Here is a 21,488-nt window from a genome sequence, read left to right as displayed (position 1 = left end):
TCTGGGCAGTCACTACTTTATTGCCCCATCAGGAGGTTTGCACCAGCTGTTTGGATAAAACAATTCTAGAAATTGCAAGTAACTTTGGCTTTTTTTCCCCCCCATCAAGAGTCCAGCAATATCTAGTACACATATTTTGTTAGGTCAGGTCAGCTATTTGAATAGTACTGTAATACACAAAAATATCTTGCTTCTGCCACCAACAAAATGAGGGAATGTTATTTAAACTGTCAGAACATTAACCAAAGAATGTTTAATTTCACACACACTGTAAAGTTTAAATTGAAAAAGCATTAGCTTTGAGAGAATTTACAAATATCTTGTAACACTTCACATGTAACAACATGCTGTCAAGAGATTAGTGACTGAGGCAAACTGCTTATTGGTTTCTAAAATATGGTCATAATACTAGACTATCTTTAAGGATAATACATGTCTTTAAAGTAACTCTGATACATTCACATACCTAGAAAATATAAATAGCTTTAATTTGTGACCATCAGCAACTCCTAGGCCTGGTCTACACTACGACTTTAATTCGGATTTATCAGCTTTAATTCAAATTTACCCTGCAACCGTCCACACAACGACGCTATTTATTTCGATGTAAAGGGCCCTTTAAATCGATTTTTGTACTCCACCCCGACCAGCAGAGTAGCACCAAAATCGATTTTAACATTTCGAATTAGGGATAGTGTGGCCGCAATTCGATGGTATTGGCCTCCGGGAGCTATCCCACAGTGCATCATTGTGACCGCTCTGGACAGCAATCTAAACTCGGATGCACTGGCCAGGTAGACAGGAAAAGCCCCGCGAACATTTGAATTTCATTTCCTGTTTGCCCAGCGTGGAGAGCACAGGTGACCACAGATAGCTCATCAGCACAGGTAACCATGCAGGCTGATAAATCGAAAAAGAGCACCAGCATGGACCGTACGGGAGGTACTGGATCTGATCACTGTATGGGGAGAGGATTCAGTGCTTGCAGAACTTCGTTCTAAAAGACGAAATGCCAAAACTTTTGAAAAAATCTCCAAGGGCATGATGGAGAGAGGCCACAATAGGGACTCAGATCAGTGCCGCGTGAAAGTCAAGGAGCTCAGACAAGCCTATCAAAAAACAAAGGAGGCAAATGGTCGCTCCGGGTCAGAGCCGCGGACATGCCGCTTCTCCGCCGAGCTGCATGCAATTCTAGGGGGGGCTGCCACCACTACCCCACCTGTGATCGTGGATTCCGGGTCGGGGATAGTCTCATCAGCTACACCTGAGGATTCTGCCGATGGGGGAGAGGGAGAGGAGGAGGAGGAGGAGGAGGATGAGCTTGCAGAGAGCACACAGCACTCCGTTCTCCCCAACAGCCAGGATCTTTTTCTCACCCTGACTGAAGTACCCTCCCAAGCCAGTACCCAAGACCCTGACCCCATGGAAGGGACCTCAGGTGAGTTTACCTTTTAAAATATAAAACTTGTTTTAAAAGCAAACGGTTTTTAATGATTACTTTGCCCTGAGGACTTGGGATGCATTCGCGGTCAGTTCAGCTACTGGAAAAGTCTGTTAACGTGTCTGGGGATGGAGCGGAAATCCTCCAGGGACATCTCCATGAAGCTCTCCTGGAGGTACTCCAAAAGCCTTGCCACAAGGTTTCTGGGCAGTGCATCCTTATTCCGTCCTCCATGGTAGGACACTTGACCACGCCATGCTTGCAGCAAGTAATCTGGTATCATTGCTTGACAAAGCCTGGTAGCGTATGGTCCCGGTGGTTGCTGGCATTCAAGCAACATCCGTTCTTTATCTTGTTGTGTAATCCTCAGGAGAGTGATATCACTCATGGTAACCTGGTTGAAATACGGGAACTTAATTAAGGGGGCAGAGGTGGCCGTTCCTACTGGGCTGTTTGCCTGTGGCGGAAAATAAATCCTTCCCTGCAGTTAGCCAAGCGCAGATGGGAAATTGGCCCTGAGCTTTTCGCGTTTGGCTAGCAGGGATCTTCCCTGTTACCAGCCACGCGGTGGGGGGAGGGGTACCGTGATCATCCCAGAGAATTTATGGCGGGAGGGGGGCGGCGGCGGGGGGTGGTGGTGGTGAGTTTGGTTCCTGCAGGGATCTTCCCTGATACCAGCCACGCGGTGGGGGGAGGGGTACAGCGATCATCCCAGAGAATTCATGGCGGGGGGGTGGGGTGGTTAGTTTGTTTTCTGCTGCTGCTGAATGTTAACAGAAAAACCGCAGCACTCTACAGGCTATGCTTGGTATGTGGGAAAGGAGGGCGCAGAAGCTGTAAGACAATGGCTTACCATGGCTGCATGCAAGCCGAATTCTGTTGCCCGGACCTGTGATCTCTAGCAGCAAAGCCACAGGCACTCAGCATTAAGAGGCAAAATGCGACCTTGCACAGAAATCACATGTGCCATGTAATGTGAATATTGTTGGTCACCGTGAAAGAGTATAAGCATTGTTCTGCAAAATGTATCTTTTTAAACAATTCTCTCTTTTTTCCCCTCCCTACAGCAGCTGCAAATTCCTCAAGCCTCCCTCCTCCATCCCGAAGGTTATCACAGATAAGACGTCGTAAGAAGAGAACGCGAGACGAGATGTTTTCTAAAATTATGGAATCCAGCCGCAGTGACAGAGCTCATCTGAATGAGTGGAAGGAAACGGTTTCAAAGTATAGGAAAGAAGCCAGTGAACGTGAGGACATGAGGGACCAACGTGAGGACATGAGGGACCAACGTGAGGACATGAGGGACGCTCGAGATGAGAGGTGGCGGCAGGAAGATCAGAGGAGGCAGGATGCAACGCTGGGGCTGCTGCGTGAGCAGACAGACATGCTCCGGCGTCTGGTGGAGCTTCAGAAACGGCTGCAGGAAAACAGACTGCCGCTACAGCCCCTGTTCCACCCTCCCCCCTCCCCATGTTCCGTATCCTCCTCACCCAGACGTGTAAGAACGTGGGGGGGGGAGGCTCCGTACACCTTCCCATTCCACCCCAGTAGACAGCCCAAGCAAAAGGCTGTTATTTTTTTAACTTTTTTTTAGTGGCCTTTTCCTTCCCACCGATCCTCCTCCCAAATCCCACCCGGGTTCCCTCCCTCTTTTTCTAAACTATTAATAAAGAATAAATGATTTTTAAAGGATAGTGACTTTATTTGGTTTGAAAGAAAGCTGGGGGAAGGGGGAGGGTGGGTTCCTTACAGAAAATGAGTCAATAAAGGTTTTCATGCAGGAGAAACAAACAGATATTTCACACTGTAGCCTGGCCAGTCATGAAACTGGTTTTCAAAGCTTCTCTGATGCACAGCGCTTCCTGGTGTGCTCTTCTAATCGCCCTGGTGTCTGGCTGCGCGTAATCAGCAGCCAGGCGATTTGCCTCAGCCTTCCACCCCGCCATAAAGGTCTCCCCCTTACTTTCACAGAGATTGTGGAGCACGCAGCAAGCAGAAATAACAATGGGGAGATTTCTTTGGCTGAGGTCAGAGCGAGTCAATAATGATCGCCAGCGACCTTTTAAACGGCCAAATGCACATTCTACCACCATTCTGCACTTGCTTAGCCTGTAGTTAAACAGCTCCTGACTCCTGTCCAGGCTGCCTGTTTATGGCTTCATGAGCCATGGCATTAAGGGGTAGGCTGGGTCCCCAAGAATAACTATTGGCATTTCAACATCCCCAACGGTTATTTTCTGGTCCGGAAAGTAAGTCCCTTGCTGCAGCCCTTTAAACAGAGTAGTGTTCCTGAAGACGTGAGCGTCATGAACCCTTCCCGCCCAGCCCGCGTTGATGTTCGTGAAACGTCCCTTGTGATCCACAAGTGCTTGCAGCACCATTGAAAAGTACCCCTTGCGGTTTATGTACTCGGTGGCTTGGTGCTCCGGTGCCAAGATAGGGATATGGGTTCCGTCTATCGCCCCACCACAGTTAGGGAATCCCATTGCAGCAAAACCATCCACTATGGCCTGCACATTTCCCAGAGTCACTAACTTTCGTAGCAGCACCTGAGTGATTGCTTTGGCTACTTGCATCACAGCAGCCCCCACAGTAGATTTGCGCACTCCAAATTGATTCCCGACTGACCGGTAGCTGTCTGGCGTTGCAAGCTTCCACAGGGCTATCGCCACGCGCTTCTCAACTGTGAGGGCTGCTCTCATCTTGGTATTCTGGCGTTTCAGGGCAGCAGACAGCAAGTCACAAAGTTCCATGAAAGTGCCCTTACGCATGCGAAAGTTCCGCAGCCACTGGGAATCATCCCACACCTGCAACACTATGCGGTCCCACCAGTTTGTGCTTGTTTCCCTTGCCCAGAATCGGCGTTCCATGGATAGAATCTGCCCCATTAACAACATGATCTCCAAAGCACCGGGGCCCATGGTTTCACAGAATTCTGTATCCGTGTCCGTGTCCATGTCCATGTCCTCATCATGCTTGTCGCTGCGCTGCCGCCGCCGCTGCCTCCTCGCCTCGTTTTTCTGGTCCTGGCTCAGCATAAACTCCACGAGAACGCGCAAGGTGTTTACAATGTTCATGACTGCTGTCTTGAGCTGAGCGGGCTCCATGCTTGCCGTGGTATGGAGTCTGCAGTGTTCACCCACCCAGGAAAAAAGGCGCGAAATGGTTGTCTGCCGTCCGTTGCTTTCATGCAGGGAGGGAGGGAGGGAGGGAGGGATGTGAGGCTGTACCCAGAACCACCTGCAACGATGTTTTTTGTCCCATCAGGCACTGGGATCTCAACCCAGAATTCCAATGGGCGCGGGAGACTGCGGGAACTATGGGATAGCTATGGGATAGCTATCCACAGTGCAACGCTGCAGAAATCGACGCTAGCCCCGGGTACTTGGACGCACACCGCCGAATTAATGTGCTTAGTGTGGCCGCATACATTTCGAATTTATACAACCTGTTTTCCAAATTCGAATTATATAAATTCGGATTAATCCCGTAGTGTAGACATACCCCTACAGTGGAGGAGATATCTCCACCCAAATGGCCCAGGACATTGCCATAGTGAGAAGCCTATCTCCAATCAAACACAGCCAGCTGCTGGAAAGACAAGGGTGCTGCACTACCTACCACAGGGCTGTCCTTAACCAAGCTTAGGTTTTCTCTTTCATATCAGCTTCTAGATAGAGAATATTTAAGTATGAATCTCTGCTGGCCCCCTCTGGCTGGTGGACGGAGGAAACTGAATCCTTCATTTCATTCAGAGTCTTTTTTTTTTTTTTTAAATTTAAGAGAAGGCCTCCACTATTGTACTCTTGACTCCTTTGAGCGGGATGCAGGATTCCTAATCTATACTTTCCTGATCCCATGAATAGCTAGTGCATACCTGTTATTCCTGCTCATAGCTTTCTTGGTAAGCAACAAAGTGATATTAACCTGATTTTTCAGTTTAACTGATTTTCCTCAGAGCCCTGTGGGAAATGAGACTGCAGAGCCTTTTCGGTTTCAATCAGCTGCTGCTCAAGCAAACTATGAATAGCATCCTAAATATTGAAACAAAACATTGGCAGAATGAGGAAGATAGTATTAGATCAGTTCACATTTTATACAGTTGCAAGAAAACCTGAAGGGCTAGTTATCTGACTTTAATCAATTCGTTTCTCCAAAATGTAATGGCTTTGTCCCAGTTTCTCACTCAGGAAAGCTTTCTTTCTTTCTAAGTAGATTCTTCAAGCCCTGGTTTTAAAAGGCTAGTGTATTCAAGGTACACTGGTTAAGATAAACTGGTGCAACATCACTCCTTTAGTAAAACTTGTGTTTTTATGGTACCAAGCACAGTGACGGAACACAACTATTTCCTTAACCTCACCAAAACATTTTGAAACCATGAGGCTGGAAGTTTCCTCAAAGTGGCTTTTGTCTATCAGCCTCTGCGTATTTGCCCCCAGAGAAAATCATGCATTAGATTCTAGATTTCAGAGTAGCAGCCGTGTTAGTCTGTATCCGCAAAAAGAAGAACAGGAGTACTTGTGGCACCTTAGAGACTAACAAATTTATTAGAGCATAAGCTGCATCCGAAGAAGTGGGCTGTAGTCCACAAAAGCTTATGCTCTAATAAATTTGTTAGTCTCTAAGGTGCCACAAGTACTCCTGTTCTTTTTGCATTAGATTCTGTCTCTCTGAATAATCTCATAAAGATGGCCTAGGAAAAGGCACTACACAAAACATGAGGCCGCTGATGAATGACAAAAGACTGGCACATATGTGGAATGGGGTACAATTATAATTCATATGTAGGAATACCAAATGTGGAGGTAGCTGTAACTGCAAGTTTGGAGTTTCCATCTCCTCTTGCATATTGAGAGAGGACTAGCCTGGCTGTTCAAGAAGCTGAATACTTTCACCACTGCCAACCTCAGAATGTGGCCCCTATGCACCTACAGGCCCCAACAGTACTTAATTTCTCAGCAACTCTGGTCTTATGATTGTCTACACTTAAAAATTAGATTTACCTAGCTATGTTGCTCATGGCTGTGAAAAATTTTGTACTGAGTGCTATAGGTAGGTTAACCTAGACACAGCTAGGTCAACAGAAGAATTCTTCTGTCAACCTATCTACTGCCTCTTGGAGAGGTGGATTAACTACATCAATGGAAAACCCCTTCCATTGATGTAGGAAGAATCTACATTATGGTGCGAAAGCTGCAGCTGTACTGTAGATATACTCTTATTCACCAGCATCCCAGCACTCAACCTGTTCTTCCAATTCACACAATAAGCATCCATTCCCTACTATCTGTCATGCAGACAGTTCACAAGATTCACTGAGAGCAACACAAACATTTTACAGCTTACTATTTGAGTAGATTTGACACAAATTCTATGTATGTATATAATCTATCCTTTCATAAGAAAGGAGCTATAGTACACTGAAATGGGAGAGCTGTGTACAGACAAAGCTATTTTCACTCCATGAACACTTTAACCTATGCTACTCGTGGTGGCAAATTGGCAGAGTGTCCCATATCATATTAGCTCCCCTGGTACTTGCTGCCAGGGAAGATTCCCTTCACTGCCGGAATGTTATGCTGCTGGTATGGCAAAAACATTAGTCTCCACAGACCAGTCTGGGGAAAAACAACAACAACAAAACACACAACCACTTTTGCTTTGACAATTGTTCTGAAATAAAAGCAGCAATACCCTTGGCAAGGTATTTAATGTCAGTATGCTTCAACTGGTAGATACACGTCCCATTTAGACTCCCAAAAGGACAATCCAAAAGCATTTGACTCCAACTGTGATAACATTAGAAGCATTTCCTATTCCTCTCAAAGTAATCAAGCTAGAACAAACACTAAGCAGGACACCAAGTAGCACCATGAGAATACAAGTGCCATTATGTTCTCTAACCTAAGGTGGGAAAACCACCACTGAAGTACACAACTGAGTTTAAAATTCATGTGGACTTTCCCAAACCAATCAGAATGATCTTCTATTAAGAGATCAGTGATCCACTACTGCCTGCATCTTCAAATTAATGGTGGCATTTTGGGGTGGACAAATGTATTTTGGATGTCACTAATACCTAAGCCCTTGTCTACTTTGCAAAAGGCCACAGAATTTAGCTTCACTAAAACCACAGAATTTAGCTTCAGTAAGACTACTGAATTTTATGGCACTATGGTGTGGCACAGTGGAAATTCTGGTTCATCAGCTAGCTGCTTCTACTAAAATCAGCAGCTATGAGATAGTTAATACCAACATTTATATCATCATCTTTAGGTTTCAGAGTTAATTCTAAGATTGTTTCAGGTTGCTTACAAGCTCAAAGACAACACTACATCAGTTTATGGTTACTTTGCATACTCTTCATAGTCATAAGCAATAGAGCTTGTTGAAACACAACTCTGCAGCAAGAGGCAGTTACTGCAACAGAGCCACCATTAGTAACTATGAAATCCACAGGGCCCTGTATATCCTCAGCTCAGTTTGGAACACTCTAGTCACAATAAAATCTATTAGTAAAATTTGTGATTAAACGGCCTAAGCCATATTTGTAGGATTTTATTCTATATCATAAAGCAAACAAAACAGTTGTATTACACATCAGTGGTGTCTCTCTAAGAAAATGCTTATTCCCATGTCCACTGGGATTGCAGATTACATCAGCAATGTTGGAAGGATCTCATTGCAGAGAATCTGAAAAGTAGATCTGGTCATTTAGAAATTGGTCAACCAATTACTGTCACCTCACAGAATCCTCAAGACCTTTTCCCACCAGTGTGTAGAGTGCAGTCCGTTTCTGACGCTCATCTTCACAAGGCAGAGTTTGTTAAAGGAGACATTTGCTATTTAGGGTTGTTACGTGGGCACAACTTAGAGGTCGACCTAGCTACGTCGCTCAATGATATGAAAAATTCAAACCCCCAAGAGACATAGTTAAGCCAACCTAAGCCCTGGTATAAACACCAGTAGGTCAACAGAAGAATTTTTCCATGGACCTAGCTGCTACCTCGAGGGCGTGGAATAATTACAGTGATGAAAAAAACCCTTCCATCACTGTCTACCCCAGAGGCACAGCTCTCGTGCCACTGGGGCGTAGACATATCCTCTGTAGTAGCATTCTGTGCCTTCCACTTAAATTTACTACAGCACAGAAGGGGGTCATCTGCTTCTTTGGGAACCTTTGAGCAAAAATTTTCCAAAGCTGGAGAACACCACAGGAGCAAGGTAGACATAAAAATATCATTGCTAATTGTCAAAAGCCATTGGTACCTGGATATACCACATCTCCTTTGCTAGAACTGCGTCAAAATGAAAACAGCCCCACGTTTACTTCATTTCACTCCACCATTACTATTCTTTCATTCTTTTCTGATGGAAAGTAACAAGTATTTCATGGGAAAAATAAAACCAATGATTAAGAGAATAAGAAAAGACCTCATGTAAAAGAAAAAAAAATGTTCTGGACAGTAAAGACTGTAGAAGCATAGCAACACTTTCAAAGTTGCACCTATGTGGTTTTCCCACAGATATAAGAGACACCACTCACATTAAGAAATAGCCAACGGAAGATGTACAGTTGTTTTCAGTAGCTGGAACCTATAACAAAGCACTTGATTTAGAATCCCAATTTAATTTTTACTAGGAAACAGAAGATGCCTAGTGGTATTATCCCTGTATGTTAAGTTTCTTCCAAAACATGTTGAAAGAGCCCCAGTGCAAGCCCTAATTTGTTTTGGCCGGAGGATGGAAGGGGGTTTAACTGAATTCAAGTGGTGCCACAGGAACAAGATCGATATTTCATCCATGTTTTCCTTTAAAGCAAGGCTGCAAAAAAAGATTGGTTTGTGCCATTTTTACATTATGATGTATAAAGGTGACCCAAAAGTTTTTCAAATAGAGTTTTTCCAATTTTTTATCCACATCAGAAATTTGTGCCTTGTCCAAGTTGGAAGACCATGCTGAAGAACAGTGCTGACACCCACAAGAGTCAAGGAAGGAGAGGGGGGTTTAGTCGAATTGTTTAAAATGTTGACTTTATTCAACTCTATTGATTAAATTTGCATTTTGAATAAAGAAAGACATAAGGCTCAAAATTCTGGCCCTCCTTTCTCCCTCTCCTCCTGCTTCAGCGCCAAGTACACCTCTACCCAGATATAACGCGACCCGATATATCCAAATTCGTGTTATAACGCGGTAAAGCAGTACTCCGGGGGGGGGGGGGGGGGGCTGCGCACTCCAGCAGATCAAAGCATGTTCGATATAACGCAGTTTCACCTATAACGCGATAAGATTTTTTGGCTCCCGAGGACAGCATTCTATTGGGGTAGAGGTGTATGAGGATGAAGCACTGACAAAATCCCACTCCACACACACACACACACACACACACACACACACACGATTTCCCAGGCTTTCTATTTCTGATGTAAGCAGGAAAATACTTCCGCCCTGCTATACACACACACAAATCAGAAAGCAAAAAGGCCACAAAAACTTTTTTCGGTATCTTTGTGAGGTCACCTTTACAGTGGTACTGTTTGGCACAATACTCATAGTGAACCAGTGACTTTTGTTTGTTTGTTTTAAAGAGATGCACCTCTCCATCAGAGCTTCCACCGAGGCCTGGTCTACACTTAAAATCTAGGTTGACATAGCTATATGTCAGTTAAGAGGGTGAAAATTCTCACCCAAACCACTATAGGTATGCCAATCTAACCCCCCAATGTAGACAGCTAAACTGACGTTAGAATACTTCCATTTACCATAATTTGGTAAAGTGATGTTCCTACAGCAATAAAAAGAAGCCTTCCTTCACGTTATTATTCAGCTTAATAACGTAGCTGAATTCGAAGTACCTTAGTTCGAACTTACCGCGGGTCCAGACGCGGCAGGCAGGCTCCCCCGTCGATGCCGCGTACTCCTCTCGCTGAGCTGGAGTACCGGCATCGACGGCAAGCACTTCCGGGATCGATCCGGGATCGATTTATTGCGTCTAGACAAGACGCGATAAATCGATCCCAGAAGATCGATTGCTTACCGCCGGACCCGGAGGTAAGTGTAGACCTACCCAGGGTTATCCCAGCATATCTACAGCACCATAGCTATATTGGTGAAGTCCCGATAGTGTAGACTTACCCTCAGACTTATGTCACCTGCACTTCCACTCACCCACTTATTTTGCTATACCAATACTAGATATGTGGAAACATTTTCTTAACAGATATTTGAGGAAGGATTTCTATACATATCTGTGGCAATATCTAAAAGAAATAGCAAATAGTGGTGCTCTTTCATCTGCAGTGATCACCACTTACAGCTCATTTTTTTTAAATATGAACTGAACATTCCTTTCTGGTACAGTCTTCACCCCAACAACAAGATGACAAGGAATTTGATCACAGCCTGAAATGCTGAATATCAAACATAACTTACTTGTTTTAGGAAAGTACACTGAGGACTACTGAATATCTCTGCAAAATCTTACCTATCCTGCAGGTAACTATAGTAAGCTAAATTATTTAAATTCTATTTAAAAAAATATTAGAAGTGTAGTAGTTACTATATTACATTATTGTATCTATGTTCTGTCCAGGAATAGATAGTGAACTGCAAAAACAAACAAATCTGCTTTCCTCTTGTGATGTATCAAGATAGCCAGTGCATTTTTTTTAAACTACCGTTTTACATTATAAAGATCCTGTGATGCCAGCTTTCAGGTTCTCCAGAGACTGCCAGAGGTCTCAAGGAAAGAGAAGGGGTTGGAGGCAAGCAGCGAGGTGGGGGTAACGGGGCGAGCAGCGATCAAGCCCTATGGGGGAGTGAGGAGGTGAGCGGCAAGCCAGCAGCAAGTGGGGGTCCTTGCTGTAGGCAGGGGGGTGTCTGGCAGGGGAGTGAGGAAGCAGGCGGGGTGTGTGTGAGAGAAGGCAAGCTGTGAGCCAGCAGTAGGGTGAGGAGGCGGGCAGGAGGGGGGGCGTGTCTGGCTGCAGGCAGGGGAGCGAGGAGGTGAGCGGCAGGTTTGGGGGGGGTGAGAGGAGGCGAGTGGTGGGTTGGAGGGGGTGAGGAGGGATGCAGGGGGACAACCCCCCCAAAAAACTTACTTAAATAAATTACAATGATTTGGATGTATATATGTGCATATTACTTTATTAACTTTAAGAAAAATAAATAATTTTAGGAAAAAGTGTCAGTGCGGCCCCCAGCAAGAATTAGTGTCCGCTCTCTGAGGCCACCAAAAAATTTGATGTGAGAACCCCTGCCTTAGGTGAAATGGACAAACAATTTACCCTATCAAAGCCTGCCTGCATTCCCCTGTCCCCTCAGAAGTAGTCCACAGCCTCATAATAACTTTCCTTGGCCTTGGAAGGCTGAACAGAGCTCTTCAGAGCCTATAAATTCTGCCCTGCTTAGTAAGTATGACAACATTGCAATGCCCTGATGGGTCTTTCAACACTCTTTTCAGCCTATCCAGGAAATTAAGTCATGTCTTACATTGGCAATGTAATGCATTAAAGAAAGAAATTCAGCCAACTGATATACTTTAAAGTAGTTAAGGAAAATTATGCATACAGTATTAGCTATAAGTTTTTGATTCCTGTAATGCTATCTGCATTATTTTGTTGGGTTTCTATTTTGTCTACTACTAGCAGCAGTTTAATATCCTTTACTAGTATCTCAAACAAAAAAAAACCCACACACAGACACCACACAACACCTGAACAAAGGCATGTTAATCTCCCAAAACTCCCTGAAATCTATTGCCACAGCAGATAACTGGTACTGCAACACAAGAAGTCAATGCATGACATTAAATAACAAAGATTCCACAGTGGAAGTACTTTATGAAAGCAAACCCTCACATTCAAGGTCGAGGGAAATGCATGCGCCTGTCATGTTGGATTTCCTTACTTTTCTGAAGTACTGCCACAGCAGTGTGACAATACTTTTCATCAAGTTTCAGCTCCATGTGTTTTGACATATTTCTCTCAAAAACTAGCAGGCTTTAGAAGCAGTCTTGTACCAGCACTATTTTTATATGAAAATCTAAGAATCTACAAGCCTATTTGTATTAATAGAAGTATGACAATTTACACCAATGAGTATCTTTCGGTCTCCAACCAGCGTCTCTAGGTTAAGATGAATGCCTAACTGGGCCTTTCCAGATTCTGTCTCCTCACCCATTAAAATCTGAGGCCATGATCCTACAGCTGGATCCTTGCATGGAGCCTATTGACAAGGATCTCCCAGGATTTTCCATTAAACTTCTAGCAGCTGAGAGTTTAATATTTCAGACACTTCAAACTTCATTAATTTGAAAGTTTGTATTCTGTCAGACCACAGCCAGATATATTATTTGTGTTTTTTAAAACTGGGACCAGGGATCGCAAGGCAGTTAAAGGCGTGTGTTGGTTTTAAAGAGCCCTGCAAAGTGAATATGGGACAGGTAACGGGCTCACCATACCCCCTATTTTTTTTTAAACTCAAAATATTCAACTACTGTTTTTCCTCTCCCTTTAGGAGTATGAAACAAGTCTTGTGCTCCCTTATTTGATGGGCTAGATCAGGGGTCGGCAACCTGTCAGAAGTGGCGTGCCGAGTCTTCATTTATTCACTCTAATTTAAGGTTTCGCGTGCCAGTAATACATTTTAACATTTTTAGAGGGTCTCTTTCTATAAGTCTATAATATATAACTAAACTATTGTTGTGTGTAAAGTAAATGAGGTTTTTAAAATGTTGAAGAATCTTCATTTAAAATTAAATTAAAATGCAGAGACCCCCTGGACCGGTGGCTAGGACCCAGGCAGCGTGAGTGCCACTGAAAATCAGCTCATGTGACGCCTTCGGCACCTGTGCCATAGGTTGCCTACCCCTGGGCTAGACAAAGGTCTCAGCCATGACTTATATGCTCTCTCAGCCATTTGTGGAAGGATACTGGATCTTTTACAGCAACACAAAGGTATTCAGGCTTTGGAATTAAATAGGTATTTTTAAAAAAGTTTTAAACAGTCTGAATAATTTTAAGGTTTCAATGACACGCGTAATACTACAATCATACCAGTTTTAAAGGAGAAAAAGGGTAGATAAGACCTACATTTCCAACAAAAAAAATAAAAGTAGAATTTGTTTGGGGAGTATTTCAGGCTTTTATACATCATGAAAAAACAGCAGCACAAATCCCACTTTGTTTTGATAGTCACGTCTAAGGCTACAGGAGTGCTTTCACCTTCAGCCAGCCAAGTTCATCAATATGTACTTCCCCTCACACTATGAGTTCAACATGATATATACTTTCTAGACTGTCAATAACTTATCCATGTTAGGACAAATTTCCCCACCTTTTAAAATTGTGATAATGAAAAATGAAAGCAATCTTACTCAAAAGTAATGCTTTGAGGGGCAACAGTAAGGGTTGAGGGGCAAAAAAGGTGTGTTTTTCTAATCATGTTCGCTCTATCAAGAGTTGATCTACACAAAAATGTTATGGCATAATTATGTTGGCTGGAGGTGTGATTTTTATTTTTATTTTGCCAGAAGTTATACTAGTATAACTGCTCTAGTGTAGACAGTTATAATGGAACAAAGGTGCCTTACACTGGTATAGCATATTCTGGGTCCTGAATCAGAAATTATACCAGTATGAATTATTTTATACTGGTATAACTGCATCCACACATATTAGCCTGCATCTTAACTTTTTAATCATGCTAAGGTATCTCAATCAAGCTAACACAATTAAAAAAGCCATCCTTTTGCCCATCAAGACAGGGCCTAAAGGACTGGTTAATTAGGTCTTGCCTAGACCCGAAACACTACAGTGGCACATTGCTGTAGTCCAGGGGTCGGCAACCTTTCTGAAGTGGTGTGCCGAATCTTCATTTATTCACTCTGATTTAAGGTTTCGCGTGCCAGTCATACATTTTAACGTTTTTAGAAGGTCTCTTTCTATACGTCTATAATATATAACTAAACTATTGTATGTAAAGTAAATAAGGGTTTTAAAATGTTGAAGAATCTTCATTTAAAATTAAATTAAAATGCAGAGCCCCCCACCCCCCGGACCGGTGGCCAGGACTCGAGCAGTGTGAGTGCCACTGAAAATCAGCTCACGTGCTGCCTTCGGCACACGTGCCATAGGTTGCCTACACCTGCTGTAGTCCTTCAGTGTAAACACTACCTATGCCAAGGAAAGGGGTGTTCCCATCAGCATAGGTAATCCACCTCTACAAGAGGCAGTAGGTTGACAGAAAAAAATTCTTCTGTCTAGCACCGTCTACATAGGGAGTTAGGTCGGCTTAAATACATCATTCAGAGGTGCAGATTTTTCACATCCCTGTGTGACATTGCTGGGTTGACTTAACTTTTTACTGTAGACCAGACCTTATATGATGCTATTGGGTTCTGATTCAACATAAAGAGTGTTTACTTTTGATAAAAAATGAATGGAAATATTTTAAACTACATCAACACGTGCAATTAGAGTACCCCACACATTTGCTATTACTACTTTACATTTGATATTAGAACCTTACTTCCACAGTTTCATTTCCAATATTAGATTAGAGGAGAAGTCCTAGCAAGCAATACAACAGGAAAGTTAGAACTAAGCTAGGAGACAGTCTGAAGGTCCTGACCTAAAGAACAGGAGCAAGAAGAATGTAAAGGCTCACCCTAGAGTGCCAACATTCAGGAACTCACACATGCCTCTCAGAGTAATGGGAGATCTTGATAACCATTTATGAACACCAATATGGATCCACAATTAGGCAAGTTAAGAATAGAGGCATATTAGGTTGAGTTTACTTCATTGTGGATTTCATTTAAAACAGCATTACTTTATAAACTCAAAAACTGCTATAGTAATGACAAACATTTGAGGTGTTCTATTTGTAATTGAAAGATAATACTAATATACTTCCAAAGTTTGGCTTTTTTTTTTTTTTTTTTTTTTAAGTTTAACATCTTTAACTGGATTCCTTCCTATAATCATGGTAAGTATTCAATGCTTACACATAAGAAATACTATATTTTATTAAATTTAGCTCTAAACCAATTATACAAGCCTAAAACCAAATTTCAGAAATGGCTAAAGAAAGTTCAGGATATGCAAATAATCGATTCAAGTCTGCAGAATTATATTAGTATTGTATTTAAATCTCTAGCAGATCCCAGATAATATGCTACTTTCTACAACAGATACAGAATCACACTGTTGCCTAGTAATCTTTCAGAGTAAGAGGTTAAGACAGAAGGTTATTATTATTTATTCACTTTAGTAAGAGCAAGTTGTAGAAAGCTGTTAAGAACTTGAACAATATGAAACAGCCCTTTAAGGAATTTTAAAAATTCATGACTGTTTGTCCATTAAGCTCACAGATGCTCAGTTGTTACAGAAGAGCAAAAGGAATTATAGCTACACAAAGCACATAGGTGGTAACAATGATGGTATAAAATGAGTGACAGATGATTTCAGGAAGTTGCCTTATTGATGACAGTGACTGTTACTAAGCAGAAGTGGTTACAAGAGAAAAAACATTTTCCTATTAAGTACTACAGGTTACTTGTACATAGAAGAGGATAGGACAAGCAGAGAATGGCACACATTTTCACTGTTAGACAAGTTCTCATAGCTTTAGATTTACTCTAAAAACCCACTGAACTTAAGTCTCTGACCGCATATTTTAATTAGTTGTCTTGGCAAGATATTTCTTTACACAAACACACACAATCATATTTCTATTCTAAGAGTCAACCACATTATTAGCAACATAAAAAACCCTAACAGGCATTGAACTTAGTTGTATTACAGCAATTCAACTGGTTTGGCAAGAAAACTGTCCAATTTTTAATCTAAACTTGTTAGTATACTGTTACAAAAACTCCAATTTTATTTTCACCCTTACATTTAGTATTCTTAGCTTCAGCTTTGATTTAAACATGGACAGTTAGGTTAACAACACTATGTAAGTCATGGTTTTAAAATGTAAGCATTACTATTTGAAAACCCAAGAATGTTTTAGCTTCAGTGATCTCCAAGGCAAATACAATATCAATGAATTCAGGAGTAAGAGTTACTTTTTTACAACAGAATGAAGAAAAAAAAAGTTTATTGAAGCCTTTGGTCAAGCCCTAATTTAAGGCTTCAACAAACTAGATGTATTCTTTCCAGGGAAGTGGGAAGCTAGCTCTGGCAAGTGATGGAAACATCAACTTTCATTTTAAATGAAAGCTTGATTTTGTGAAAGTTTCTAGCCCACATGTCTGCTAAGAAAACCTTCTAAACACAAAGTATAATGATGCAGTGCCATCATGAATCTGCAGACAACCCATTGCTGCGGCTCATACCTTTGCTAAGCAGCAAAATGAAACAAGACTGATCACTGCCACTGTTAGTGAGAACCTTGCATGTGGGAGTGAAACTATGAACGGTTATGACCATTTCTGATGCTGCTTTGGACAGCTATGGGCAGAAGCAGACACTGGAGTTATTCACCAGGGAGGAACAGCCAACTAATGGAGGTTGGGGAACGAGAGTAGGAGAGACCTCTTCCATTTCTTCCCCAGCAATGCAGCCAGGGGATATGGACATTCTTCTGTTGGCAATAAGCAGGAAAGACAGAACTACACTACACTGGCAGCAACTAGAAGGGATGGAGTCTCATTAGCCCTTCATTTTTCATCTCTTGCTAGTAGGCTTAGTTCTCTATCTAGAGACTGTCAGGCAGATGTTTCAAGCCCCGATTTAGGGCTTGTCTACATGGGGAAATGTAAGAGTATACAGTTATACTGCTGTAACTATAGTAAATTTCCCCATTTAGACTAGCCTTAAATAGCTCAGAACAGCAGAAGGGAGCAGAAGAAACCGGAGTTCAAATACTTGCTTAATCAAAGTGAAAATAAAATTCATCCCAGTCCCAAATTATACATATCACAAAGTCACTATACAATCTAGCTCAATATACATGTTTGTAAATTTGGGCCAGAAGGGTCCAGAACAAGAATTACCATGTGCACTGCAGATCAGGATTAAGACACGTTGGTAGAGCTGTTTTGGAAAGCATTTGTGCAGCATCTGCCTGCATTATGGCTGGTTTGCCCGGTGCTGTTAGTTTGGTTGACATATGAATTACCGTAACTCGTTCATAAGCCAAATTTTTTTAGTAAAAAAGGGAAGCACCAGAGAAGGGGGTCGGCTTATGAACGGGTATAGAGAGGGAGAGGTGGGACACAGCCCCTCTCCCCAACCGAGGGAGCAAAGAGAGGCAGCACAGCCAGAAGCGAAGAGGCGGGGCCAGAGTCTCTCAGCTTATGGCCACGCTGCTCTCCCCCCAGCCTCCGAAGCAGCCGCGCCGCCCGGTCTGGCCCCCCGGAGCAGGCTGCGGCCGCGCCGCCCGGTCTGGCCCCCCGGAGCAGGCTGCGGCCGCGCCAGAGACATCTGCCCTTGGCCTTCCCCAGATAAGGTGGGAAGGGATGGGATGAGGAGAGTGTGGGGGTCCCGGGCTATGGGTGGGGTCATGTGGGGGGGGGTCACAGGGGTTACTCCTCTGACCCCCAGCTTCTCCCCTCCCCCCAAAAAACAGTTCACCACTAGTTGCTATCCCAGCCTGTCAGGGTAAGCAGCTGGTGCACCAGGACACTTTGTTTACTTAGGTTTACCTCTGTGCCTGTGGACACTCGAGGTAAACAAACCATCTCGGCCCACCAGCGGCTTATCCTGATGGCCTGGGAGCCAAAGTTTGCTGACCCCTGAATTATACGGTCAGCTTATGAATGGGTCATAAAAATTTTCCATTTTTACTTATCCATCTTGGGGTGGTCAGCCTATAAATGAACCGGCTTATGATCGAGTATATACGGTAAGTTTCACCCTCTTAAAATTCTTGCCATTATCTCAATTATCCGACAATTCAGCCTCCAATCTGTAAAAAGATCATCATTAACTGAGCTTTCTAAATAGAAAGTTACTACCAAAGCAGATGTGTAAATTGAAGTGTAAAGAATATTCCTTTTTGAAAATACAGTATAGGTTTTCACTCAAGCACATGAAATCATGAATACATATACACAGGGAATAAGTTTATTAACATATGTTGTTCTTGTTGATCAGAAGACCTCCTCTGCTCTTCCTTAAAACTCATCCATACTAAGGAAAAAAAGGGTTTTTGTTGAACATGATAGTTGGACACATTTTAAGATCTTAATGTAGACAGGGAAATTGCAGTTTGTATTAGCTGGCTGAGGAACTCTAGGCTCCCCACAAGGAGCTTCAGCAGGTACTGCAGCATACCATTGTACTAATGATGTCATCAGACCACTTCCTATAGTTTTGAGTCTGGACATTCTGTCCCCTCCTGATTGACTGACTGTTTGCCCCAATCCATCCCCATACCCAGCCACCCACCACCTTCCATGCACGTTTCCCCTTTTCCTCCCCCCTCTCCTCTTATTCCATTTACCACACACACATTTTTTCGTTTAGCTAATTCCTTAACATTTTTAATAGATCATGGTATTAACATGACAATTGCAAGACATCACTCTGGTGGTATGTTATATTCTATTCTCCTACCCTTTACCTGTCTCCTCTATTCAGACTGTACATATGTCAAGAAAGGGATTGTCTACTACATTGCATACTGCATAGCACAATGGGGCCCTGTTCTCAGCTGGCCCCCAGGCACTACTATAAACAACAAGAGAGTCTGCTAGAAAGTCTACCAACATTTTTAGATCTAACAGCAAGGCAAATTTCTTTCTTTGAGCCAGCAAATTATAAAATAGTCTATTACACTAAACAGCTTGTGATATGTAATTTTACTTGCTAGCACACCAAAAAAAAAAAAGTAATTTAAAGCATTACCTTTGTCTCAGGTTCTTAAGACAAGCCAGACAAACATTTTTCTGTAGCATCCAAAATAACAAAAAGAAATGAGCAGAGCGGGAAAAACAAACATTTGAAGCCCCCTATAAACAGTGGAAAAGGTCACATTCTCCTAAAATACCCCACTAAAAGAGAATCGAGCTAACATAAACAAAATGAGTTATGAGAAACAGATGCCAAATATACCTAGTGATTACTCTTTCACAGAGATTTAAAAAAGTGCCCTCATTTTTGTCATTAAAGCCTGTGACTTCTGTGCAAACATCTCTTATAGACACACACCAAACGTAAACCTCATTCACTCAGGAGATTATTTTGGGGCTAATTTAAAAAGACCAAAAACTTTAACCTCCCTGATGACAGAAGGTTTTGGCGTGCATGTCAGAGACATTTAAAAATAACAGTAGGTCTCCATCAGCTGAACTGCCCCCACAGTTTGAGGCAACTCCATTAGCAGAACCTACGTCGCTTCCCTCTCCCCCACCGTCACATTAACATTCACACAGGAAAGGCCTGACCCACCACACACAACAAACGGGACCGTTCACCCGAAACCCCATCGCACCAAGGGGCACCATCAGCAGCCTCGGACTCACCCACACCTTAAGGTGGACAATACACACCTCCCCCAGCGCCTCCCTCCTCTCCCCCACAGCCACAACCGGCCCCGCCCCCACATCCCGCTCCCAGCGGGGGGACCCCAACGTACCTGGGACATTAACGCCGAGGGAGGGGGCGCTAGGTGGTAACAGCCCCCAGCTAGGGGGAAGGGAGAAAAAGGAAGAGGCGCCGCCAGCCACCGGAAGGACCCAGCGCGGCACAGCTCGTCTTGGCCCGGCCCAGCAGGCCCCGGCTCCCTTCTCCGCTGCGCCCTCACCCGGGGCCCTGCCGCCGCTCACGCACAGCCAGCAACACGGCCTTCGCCCCGCTGGCCGAGTCCCCACCCAAAGCCGCTCGGGGCCCGGCGAACGCGCAGCCCAGCCGGTTGGGGTTTTGTCTGCTACGCAGCCCCCTGCGCGGACCGCCGCTGCTGCCAAGCCCTCCCTCCCCAGGCGTGGCACGACACTTGGTGCTGCTTTACAGCAGCCTGCAAAGCGCAGCCGCTGCGCAGAGCGCCCCTCCTTCCGTGCGGCTCCTCCGCCTGGGCGGGGCTTAGGGTGGCGCGAGGCCTCTGCTGAGGGGCGCCATCTGTTGGGCGGAGGCGTGCATGGCAGCGGCAGCAATCGCACAGCCAGGGCCGCTGTGCTGAGCCCACCCCTGGCTCCTGATGGAGATGGAAGACGGAGAAGGTAGAGAAGGGCAGAGAGGTAAGCTAAGCAGTTATGAGCCAGGCTCAAGCACATCATGCGATTGGTGCAGAAATCACCAGATATTGTTAAATAATAAATGCTGGGATCTTTGTATTTGCTTTGTGGTTTCTGAGCCTCTCAGGTGCACTCCCTTCATCTTTTCATACTCTTCTCCTTAACCAGGAGGGTTACAAACTTACTTAAAAATAGGTCGAAGATCAGACTATCTGATGAATGCACCTGCAATAAGGAGTCTGCGAGAGACTAAGCTGCCCTTCTCTTCCTCCTCATTATGAAGGCCCTATGAAGGCTCAATCACTGTAAAGTTGGTTTTGGCTCTGGATTCAGACTATGCTAAAGCATTGTTCCCATCACACAATAAAATACAAATAAATAAAGATGTATTATAAAAAAGATAGAGAATGTTGCCAACTTAGTTTTTCTGGTGTCCTGAGCTGAGTTTCACCCAGTTAAAAAGTCAAGAGGTTCGCCTCTATATGCTCTGGTAGAGCTCCATTCAACTACCTACAAAATGGATCCTTGTCCCTCATGGATGACTGATGCTAGTGAACAATACCTGGGCTCTTTATTATAATAGAGCAATGGCTCCACTATGGTTAAGGTTAAGACCAGCTTTCTGGTTAAAGCTTGATTGTTCTAAATGCTCTAAAATCTGTACAGAGTCTCAGATTGCCTTGGAATTTGGGTGCCTCCTGGGAGCCCAGGGTTTGACAAGTGATCCAAATTTGTGGCCATTTGAACAAGGGGTTCCTAAAATACGCCCATCCCCCAAACTAAATCAGCTTTTCTTACAGTGCATATGTTCTTCTGGCAACACATTTTTGCTCACAGACAGAAATCAACTCAGGATTGAGATTATCA

General features: G+C 43.6%; 2 protein-coding genes across 13 annotated transcripts in view; one reads left to right on the top strand and one right to left on the bottom strand.

The window, feature by feature from the left end:
- The window catches only part of RNF111 (ring finger protein 111), an 84,525-nt gene extending 64,153 nt beyond the window's left edge, over positions 1-20,372 (bottom strand). For 8 of the 12 annotated variants that reach the window (XR_010590732.1, XR_010590733.1, XR_010590734.1 and 5 more), the window contains exons 1-2: positions 20,027-20,186; positions 19,297-19,337 (exon numbers count right to left, since the gene is read on the bottom strand). Coding sequence is in view for 6 of the 12 variants with exons in the window: in XM_042853863.2 (XP_042709797.1) it covers positions 19,297-19,337; positions 20,027-20,035 (50 nt within the window). In the remaining 6 variants the exon portion in view is untranslated. Of the gene's footprint in view, positions 1-5,368; positions 5,471-19,296; positions 19,338-20,026 lie in introns of those variants that run through there. The other 4 variants (XM_008164058.4, XM_065558278.1, XM_042853862.2 and 1 more) reach the window with 3 other exon arrangements.
- On the top strand, positions 913-3,077 carry LOC135973736 (uncharacterized). The gene is made up of 2 exons (XM_065558285.1): positions 913-1,438; positions 2,509-3,077. The coding sequence occupies exons 1-2, from the start codon at positions 1,042-1,044 to the stop codon at positions 3,033-3,035; spliced, it is 924 nt and encodes a 307-aa protein (XP_065414357.1). The 5' UTR covers positions 913-1,041; the 3' UTR covers positions 3,036-3,077.
- Positions 20,373-21,488: the final 1,116 nt, after the last annotated feature.

The sequence above is a fragment of the Chrysemys picta genome, chromosome 10 (genome assembly GCF_011386835.1).
Source record: "Chrysemys picta bellii isolate R12L10 chromosome 10, ASM1138683v2, whole genome shotgun sequence".
NCBI classification, from domain to species: Eukaryota; Metazoa; Chordata; order Testudines; family Emydidae; genus Chrysemys; species Chrysemys picta.
Note: the sequence above shows the minus strand (reverse complement) of the source record. Positions and strands in the feature narration are given on the sequence as shown.

Excerpts from the sequence above, each read along its gene's own strand:
- LOC135973736 (XM_065558285.1), top strand. The coding sequence starts at position 1,042 with ATGATGGAGAGAGGCCACAATAGGGACTCAGATCAGTGCCGCGTGAAA. Across the intron at positions 1,439-2,508 it reads CCCCATGGAAGGGACCTCAG|CAGCTGCAAATTCCTCAAGC; the intron begins GTGAGTTTACCT and ends CCCTCCCTACAG.